General features: G+C 39.8%; 1 protein-coding gene across 1 annotated transcript; it reads right to left on the reverse strand.

Moving 5' to 3' along the window:
• Positions 1-1,226: 1,226 nt before the first annotated feature.
• Positions 1,227-8,368, reverse strand: KRT28 (keratin 28). Its single transcript, XM_045526455.1, has 8 exons — positions 7,898-8,368; positions 7,362-7,444; positions 6,629-6,785; positions 6,041-6,202; positions 5,835-5,960; positions 2,516-2,733; positions 1,874-1,929; positions 1,227-1,592 (listed from the first exon to the last, which is right to left on the reverse strand). The coding sequence occupies exons 1-8, from the start codon at positions 8,345-8,347 to the stop codon at positions 1,450-1,452; spliced, it is 1,395 nt and encodes a 464-aa protein (XP_045382411.1). The 5' UTR covers positions 8,348-8,368; the 3' UTR covers positions 1,227-1,449.
• Positions 8,369-9,534: the final 1,166 nt, after the last annotated feature.

Raw genomic sequence — 9,534 nt, forward strand, 5'->3', positions numbered from 1 at the left:
ACATTTTGCTTGATTTTTGAACAAAAGACCCCACCCCACCCCATTTTCATTTTGCACTGGGTCCTGCAAAGTATGTAGCTGGCCCTGTACATTGTATCCTTGGGAAGTTACTTCCCCATGAATTTCTAGTACTTGCTTCATTTGATGACTTTCGGCTGAAGATTTTGTAAATATCCCATTTTTCACCACTTCTTTGAACTCCCTTGGGACTGCTGGGTTGTGGGGTAGAATTCCTTCTCTCATGGTAGCTTTTCATTGGAATCAGGCCATATAGGAGAGAAATAAAGGGGCTGATTTCCTTTTAGGCAATTTAATATTTTTTGGGAATTTGTACTATACATTTTGATCCAGAAAGGTAGGAAGACACAATAGCCATCATGTTTATCAACTTCATAAAATTTTTTTTTTTCGAGTGAGTATTTATTATGCTCACTTCACAGAGGAGGAAGCTTCAACTCAGGGAGATTAAATAACTTGCCCAATGTCCTTAGCCATGGAGTACTACTCAGCGATAAATAAAATGATGAACTTCATGAAATTTTAAGCTCTGGGACAGGTGTTGGTGTGTTAAATTTGGTCTGCCATGTGTTTTTGTGTAGACCATGAGCTAAGAATGGTTTTCCATTTTTAAATGGTTGAAAAAAATAAAAATAAGGATAATATTTAATGGCACATAGAATTATTTGAAATTCAAATTTCAGTGCCCATAAATTAATTTCTATTGGAGCACAGACACACTCATTCATTCATCTGTTGTCTACGGCTAATTTCTGCTACAGAGGCTGATTTAGCAGTTGAAATAGAGACCCATGGCCTGCGAAGCCTGCAATATTTACTGTCTGGGCCATCACAGAAAAAAAACTTTTGACCTCTGCTCTGGAAGAAAAGTCATTAACATGAGGTTTATTGCTGTGGATCTTTCCAGAGATTATCATATGGAATGGTGTACTGCTAAGAGTCCCGATCCCTAGGAGAGTTTGAGGTATGCTCTTGGTGACATACTAGGAATGTGCCATCTAGTGGTGGGACTTTTCACTCACAGGAGAATTTCTCAACTTCCTGATTATTTGCCCATGCAGACATGGTAGGATTTAAAGATTATGCCTGGTAAATGTTTAATATTAAAATTCCACATGGTAGTATTGAATATTATTTAAAACTAGAGAGAAAGGCAATTCAGATATATCCCACAAATTTCTCCTTATGAATTAGACACAGAAAAAAATAAATCACAATTATTTATTAGTCATCAGTGAATGAAAATAAGTGCACATCAACTTTATTTACCTGAAAACAAACACCCAACATCCTGTAAAATTTAACTAAGAAAACTAGTATTTTTGCTAAGTAACTTTAAAAGTAGACAGTGTTTTTTATTCTCCATGTTGATTAGAGTAATACACTTGTGAGGGATTCTTTCCCAAATTATTATTTTCTCTAAAATGACAACTAGAAAGGAACCCTTTGTTCTGTCTTGCCGTTGGTCACTTTAGATGTCTTTTCTTCAATGGAGTGAATTCTCGATGAAATAACTTTACCACGTTGATCTATCTCTTCAACCACCGTCTTTACCAGTGTGGTTTTGGATAAATCTAGAAATAAAACATGTGAATACATATATTCATACTAAAAGATACATGACAAAGAATTCCATTGCTGGTTGTAATATAATATATTATGCACATTTTTGGTGAGGGAGTAAGTATAGATTTATAATAATAGTTTGGGATAGTTTTATCCACTCAAAATAATACTTGCAGTTCAGAGAACTTTAGTTAAAATTACTTCAACATTGACTTGCCATGGTGTATGACTGCCATTAATGTATTATAAAAGCATTTGCTGCAGTAGAAATAGAAACAGATTTTTTTACCTTTAGATGAATTCCCCGAGCTACCTGATCCAAAGCCCTTTGATTTGGAGCATGAACTGTAAAAAGAAAAAATAGTTTATTCTTTTATATTTCTGTTTACTATCACTTAAGAAATAGTCATTGAATCAATGAACTCAACTGAAGTTTGCATACCAAAAACAGATTTTAGTTATCTACAAAGGAAACTCTTCAGATTTTTGTGTGCAGGAGCTGAAAGTAATGGAATGTTGTCTAAAGAGAGGATATAAACAAAACTTGTTTCCATTTGATTTTTTTTAAAGCCAAGAATTTTAAAGGACATGCATACAAATGCATACATGCATTTATTTGTATGGAGCACATTTATCTCAGGGCAGCAGTGATATTAGGAAGAATGAACTGAATAAATGGGGTTACGGGTGGGGAGAATCTTACATCCACAGTGATTAACACGGACAAAAATGGGAACTTCTGCAGGGACAACTGGAATTATCCAAGGCAGAGGAGAAGGACACTGTGATGTACAAAATAAGGGAGAGAGGACTCCAGAGGCAAGAGATGGGAATGAAAAAGACAAGGCTTGAATATATGGAAGGGTAAGGGGCAGTGTATGGTTGTAGTTTAAAAGACATAAAAACTGGATTTTAAAATGGCTTTGCTTACTTTCCATCTCCATCTATCAGGCGGCAGTAGGTCTCAATCTCTTTTTCCAGGTGGACCTTGATGTCGAGGAGCTGCTCGTACTCGAGTTTCTGGCCCTCGGTCTCGGTTCTGACCTGGTGCAGCTGCTCCTCCAGGGCCCCGATCTGCGCCTGGATCTGCGCGAGCTGCGCGCAGTAGTTGCTCTCGGTCTCCGCCAAGGAGCACTCCAGGGACTGTTTCTGAGGGCATCAAAAAAGCCATGGCAAGGGGTGAAACCACTCTGAGGACTATGTAGACCAGTGTTTCTCAGCACCCGCAGCACTGCCCCCTAGGCAAGTTTTGGAAATTTGTGGGGCTCCTCACAATGCAATGGGAAGGGGAGGAGGCTGGCATTTACCGGGTGGGGACCAGGCATGCTGGATGACTTGACATGAGATAAATGACCCTTTCCCACAAGACTCTTGACTGTTCTGGACATTCATGATATTTACATTATACTTCCTGTTATGACTAATCTCTATGTTAAAGCACTTCTCTGGGGTAACACAATAAGAAACAGATATGAGAAAACTTCTATTTTGAAATTACATATTTATTTTTAGGTTGCTTGTTGCTTTCAGTGTTACTCTGCCGTCATGCCCACACATCTGCTCCAACACTTTTGGGGCCTTTTGTGCTGCCTTTTCTTTTTCTAATCCATCCTTGATTTTCTGTTCTCCATTAAAGCACTTGAGACTGAATGACTGACTTAACAGGGGTGGGATTTCTAGACAAGCGGTATATCTCATAACACAGTACAGGTCATTATTTCCATACTACTCTCATAAATATTATACTTCCTCTCTTCTACTTCCACAGTCTGTAATTTGTCTTGGCACATGACCCCAACTTCAATTAAGGTAATTTCCTTCTTTCTCTTATTATATATAAATATGTCTTGGCAGTTATTACTTCACCTGATATTAGCTGTTATCAGTGTCCACCCCGCCTCCACTCTTTCATTTCCCTTTTCTTGTATGGAGTGACTCCTGATCTGACATTGTTGAAAATGAAAGATTTATTAAAAGAAGATGCAAGCTATGATCTCTTTCGTTACATTTTATAGGGTGATTGGGCCCAATTACTTCTATAGTAAATGCATTTTATTTTAAAATACTTTCTTTATATTTTCCCTTTTATTGCAGTTACTATATTATACTTTTTAAGAATAATTTTGTGTATTGCTAAATATATTACCTATCAATTTCATTCTAGGATTGCAAGGAGGGAGTTATAAAATAATCAGCACAACAGGCAGACACTGGGTCTAAAGGGGCTGAAAACCTGCCTAGACTGACTTAGAATCACTATCTTGGGCTGGCCGTGTGTTATGTGGAGGGTGCTGGGCTGTCTAGGAGCATCTGAGTGGAAGGTGATCAGGATGGAGATGGGGAGGGTGAGGACATAGGTAGCAAGATACCAGTGAGGTGTGTGCTTGGCAGCTGAAAACTTTAATTTCCCTGATAATGTATCCTCATAGGTGAAATGTGGCCTTTCTAATAACCTACCTCACAGAGGAAAATAAACTGTCAAACAGAAAGTAAGAGAAATAAACTCACAGCACATAGTTGCCCCTTTGAAGAGGAAACTCACAACTACCCACCTTCCTTCTTGCTGTGCCATTTTCCTTCTCTCTCTCTCTCTTTCTTTATTTCTTGAAAAAGTAAGTTAAACTTTCTCTCCTAAAACTATTCTACTCCTGGTGTGAGAATTCTTTCTCCAACCTGTACTGTGAGCTCCTCGGGAGTCCCCATCCTTTATAAGATTGCTTATACTCTCATAAGTCAGAGGGGACAGCATCTCTGTTGCACAGGCCTCCCCTGTAAAGTTTGGCTTGTCCCTGAAGATGGAGAATAGGATGAACTTCGAGGTTTGTATACCACAGGAATCAAACATGTGAACATTTATATATTTAGACAACTCCCAACTTAAAAATGACTTGTGTGCTAACTATAGAAAATTGAGCTTAGAATTCATCTTAAGACAAAAGAATCTCGGGTATGGAAGCTAGATTCTATGCCACCATTATTCTATAACTCAGTTATGTTGTGTGCTAAATGGGCTTTTTTTGGGTGTGGATTATCTCATGAGCCCAAACTATAGTACTACTGGCTGCATAGATTCTAACTATTTTATACAATCACTGCTTCTATGTGAAAAGGCTTAAAGTTCTGATCTGGGAACTTGAAACTTAGGTCCTTCAACACAACTCAGACACAGAGGATTCACTCACACTGCTACTGCAGCAGGAATGAGGCCTCAGTGATCTAGTTCAGGGAAGAAGAGAAATGGGGAAGAGAGGAGGGTTCCAGGGACCCACCGTGGCAGGGGGTGTCCAGTACCAGCTAGCAGAAGTGATGAGGGTGAGGGGAAGAGGCACAGGCTGAGTAAGTTTGGGGTCAGTCAGTATAAAAATGAGTCTCCCAACTAAATACTATATAGTAAGAAACCACTGCACTTTTTCAGGGTGGCTAAATCAAAAGAGCCTTCCTGTTGTTTTAAGTCCTCTTTTCCTTGTTGTCTCACTGCACTCATTGGTGTGATAGCTGCTCTTTTCTTCATGTTACAACCTGGTGTCCTCAGGGAGCACAAAACCTCTTGTGAGGACAGGGCATCCTTAGGCCACGTGTGTGCCATAATTCTTAAAATCAAGCCTTTTGGGTATTGCCAACTCACACCCCAGAAGGGAAGCCAGTTTCAGTCCTAGGTTAAACTCCATGTTAACATTTGAAGTAATCCAGGTGTATTTGCCCACGTGGCTGAATGCCTGGCTCCAGGGCTGTGTCCTCTGGGATGGGACCTCCACCCTGGACACTGTGGGGATGGGAAAGCTGACAGTGCCCACATGGAATTCAGGTGTGCACCCCCTTTTCCTCTGCTTGGTGGGAAGCACAGTGTGGCTTTCAATATGTCTTCATCAATATTAGGAGATGCTGGTGTGATGCTAGCTCTGCCCTGCGTGGCCACATGTCTGTAGACATGTCATTTCATTTTCAGGTGGAGCAATACTGCCACTGTTTGTTCTGTGGGGCTGAGATGAGCTACCCTAAGAAAGGATCTATGTGAAAAGCTGTTTACTTTCATGAAATGAGCACTGAGCCCTGGGCAGGAAAGAAGTCCTCAGTGATGTCAAGGAGGAAGAACATGCTCTCTTTCTGAGCGTCTCTGAGTCTGTTTTTCCTTTCCTCTTAGCTCTCTCTGTCAAGTACTTGCAGGCAAAGGTACGATAGGGGAGAAAAAAGGGGTTTCTCTTAGGTGCTCCAGAATCACCCTGCCCAGTCTGATCGACACTGTCACCTACCGTTGCCAGGAGGGACTGCAGCTCGATCTCCAGGGTCTGCAGGGTGCGCTTCATCTCGGTCAGCTCGTTCCTGGCAGAGGTGGCCGCGCCAGCGTCGTCGGAGATCTGCTGCTGCAGGGTGGCGCTCTGGAAGGCGGGGCACAAAGGGTAGAACAGGTCTGTATCTGCCACAGTGGCGCGGGCGGGGCCAGCGGGGCTGACCTCACCTTTTCGTTGAACCAGGCCTCCGCATCCCTGCGGTTCTGCTCCGCGAGGGCCTCGTACTCGGCTCGCATGTTGTTCAGCAGGACGGCGAGGTCCACGCCGGGGGCCGCGTTCATCTCCACGTTCACGTTGCCGCCGGCCGCACACTGCAGAGCCTTCATTTCCTGGAGGGAAACACGAGTGTGGTTTTAGGGGCAATGCGTGTTCACACCCAGTCGGAGAAGAATTTTCACAGGCGTTACTTTATGTTTCAAAGTAACATACAGTTGGGTATATAATTTATGGCACACAATTTTTTAAATTGGCTTATTTGATCTATATTCATGCCAACCATCTATTGAATTACTTGTTTGTTTTAATTAAACAACCATCACCACCACCGCATAAAACAGTCACAGCATCTCATTTTTAAATGAGAAGGGGTATAAAAACGGGAGAGTTATTCAACACTTGATTATTGACTAAATGTCAAATTTAGTCAATTTGGAGCGTGGAAAAAACTAAAATGCTGGCCTGCATGGGGTTTTCATCTTTTTCCCACTACTCCATTCCCATCAATTTGACTTGACTAGAGGTAGAGCGTCCCCTACCTCTTCGTGGTTCTTCTTGAGATAGGTCATCTCCTCGCTGAGGGATTCGTACTGCAGCTCCTGGTCGGTCCTGCAGAGTGTCAGCTCATCCAGGACTCGGCGTAATCCGTTGATGTCCGCCTCTACATTTTGGTGAAGGGCAAGCTCATTTTCATACCTTGGGGGACATTTAAATGAATTTCAGTGCAAGTTAAGACTATCTCAAGAAACAGAAAAATAAAACCTCAATTGCTTTAAACTGAAAATTAGAAATTGAATTAGGATTCTAAATCGTATAAAAGCATACAAAGATACCCTGCCCCCATTCCCTTACTTAACTCTGTGCAGGATAATTGGCAATTATTTAGCCACACAAATTCCAATAGCCCATCTCAATTAAATACAAATATACCATTTTAGAATTTTTTCTTAGTTAATATTTTTCTTAGTTAATTTTTTCTTTAGCTAATGAACTAAATAGTTTATTTAGTCAATGAATAGTGACTGAGCATCCACTTTGTGCTTAGCAGTATTCTAGGCAGCATAGAAGTACGTTGATATTTTGTCCCGTGAATGTAATAAATTGGTATAAATTGTGAGTATACTTGATTGTGGTAGTATAACATAAATCCTTTGCATGCTTTAATCTTTTAGGTTATAGTTTATTCCACTTGGGATGAAATTGAAATTTTATTTAACAAGTTAAATAAACAGGAAGCTTTTTCTAGTGCAAGATTTATTTTCTATTACTTACTTTAGCCGAAAATCATCAGCAGCCAGTCTGGCGTTATCGATCTGCAGAATGACGTTAGCATTAGCAGTAGTGGAAGAGATAAGCTAGGAGAAATCAAAAGGGAGAACACAACAAATAAATCTGCTTTTATAATTTATTATTTCAGAAAATAAGGAATGTTACACAATTAAGTTTTTGCATACAAATCTTACTTCCTTATGTAATAAAATGTCTAAAATTTAATTTTTAAAAGTTAAAGATATGGTTTTATTTATTCTCATATGCTCATATGACTTTTAGAATACAATGCTTTCTTCTCTATGAATATATTTCAAAATAAACAATGGAACCAACAACATTTTGACTACATTGAAATTCATGAATCAAAGTGACTATTTTTGAGTAATAGGAAGACTTATTTATCAAAATAAATAATAAATAAGTACAATATAAGTTACAATTAACAGTCATGAAGCATTTCTTGTAGTTCTGTGTCTTTTGCTGGGTAATTCTTTGTTTTAAATATTTTGAATAGTTTTGAATTTGTGATTTCTCACCTTATTCTTAAGATCCTCGATTGTTAGGTGGTATCTGCTATAGTCATGATCCAGTCCACGGCAAGATCCAGGTCCATATTTTTCATACCAACTCTTGATTTTTCTCTCTAATTCAGCATTTGCTTCCTCCAGAGCTCGCACGTTATCCAGGTAGGATGCCAAACGGTCATTAAGATTTTGCATGGTCACCTTCTCATTCCCAGAGAGGAGTCCCCCTTCACTTCCGACAAAGCCAATACAAACAGCATTTCCAAGGGCACCACTGGCGTGGCTCCCACTGGGAACACCGCCCAAGCCCCCTCCCAAGGTGCAGGAAAATCCACTTCCAGCAACAGAGCTGCCACATACATTGCTGCCTGCAAAGCCTGCGCCTCCACTGGGTGGTCTGACAGATCCAGTTCCAGCCCGTAAGCAATTATACCTGGATCCGCCAGGAAATCGGAGAGACATGGTGTTCTGAGGAACGTTCACCTTGTCTGTGGGTAGATGTAAAGTCAGAGGAGGAGAGAATATCGTGCGCTGATAGTTTCTTTTGGCTTTTATATACAATTATTGGGATGTTTCTATTTGAGTTATGTATGCCAGAGGAAAAATGGCATCATTTAGATTAGCCTAAAATTATGTATAATGGGGTGATTTAAAAAAATAATTAATGTCTAACATCTCTGGCTGTTGCTTCAGGATATTTGTTATCTTAAATATAGTAGGGTTTGTTCTATATTAAGTTCATTATTTTAACTTCTAATTTTGAGTGAGTAATCCTTTGCTTTCATCTAGACCCTAGGAATATACCATCATTACCTGGCATGGAGTATTATCAAGTTTTTTTAAAGTTAAGTAAGATTGTGATAGGGTAGCCTAAGGTACAGTTAGGGTCTCAATTATCACTGAGGTATATAAAGAACTATTAACTATGGAAACATATATTTTATCCCACCAGAGGGGGGGAAAAGTATTCTTTAAAAAAATATGTTCTTGGTAACTTCTCTGTTCTTACCATGACTATAATATCTATTTACAGCCTTGGACAATGTCACAAAGAATGACTTATTCCTTTATTTGAAATAGAATGACTACTATGTCTGGTGCTCTGTCAAATGCAAAAATGAAAGACATGGTGCTATTATAAATAAATGCAGAAGTGAAAAAGATATGATTACAATCTCTAAGAAACCTATTATCAGGTCCAGACAGGGGCTGGATCATGTTTAGCCTGCTGTGCTAGTCTAAAGAGTTTGGAATGAATCCTGAGTAGAAAGCAGAGAGAAACATGATCAGGTTGAAATGAAACAAGAGGGCAATTACAAGGTTAGAACAATGGTCATGGAGGGGGCAGGATGAGGCAGTGGGGATGGAGAGAAGATGGAGTTGGGAGGATATGGTAATGGATTGAATTGGAGAGTAAGGAAGAGAAGAAAGAATTGGGGATGACTCTCCGGTAATCAGTTTCAAGTGCTGGAAATTCATAATATTAACTGAGATAGGGAATATAGAAGGGGAATTTAGAGTTGAGTTTAGATTTGGACCAACCTGGATTTGAGGGGTTGGTAGAATGTCCTGGATGAAGATGACTGATAGGAAGTGTGAATGTTTAGAATAAGCACACGGAACTGGGAAAATACCTGATTAGCAATGAG

Source organism: Lemur catta, chromosome 15, assembly GCF_020740605.2.
Source record: "Lemur catta isolate mLemCat1 chromosome 15, mLemCat1.pri, whole genome shotgun sequence".
In the NCBI taxonomy this organism is placed as follows: domain Eukaryota; kingdom Metazoa; phylum Chordata; class Mammalia; order Primates; family Lemuridae; genus Lemur; species Lemur catta.

Excerpts from the sequence above, each read along its gene's own strand:
- KRT28 (XM_045526455.1), bottom strand. The coding sequence starts at position 8,347 with ATGTCTCTCCGATTTCCTGGCGGATCCAGGTATAATTGCTTACGGGCT. Across the intron at positions 7,445-7,897 it reads TCGAGGATCTTAAGAATAAG|CTTATCTCTTCCACTACTGC; the intron begins GTGAGAAATCAC and ends GATTTCTCCTAG. Across the intron at positions 1,930-2,515 it reads CTGATAGATGGAGATGGAAA|TTCATGCTCCAAATCAAAGG; the intron begins GTAAGCAAAGCC and ends TTCTTTTTACAG.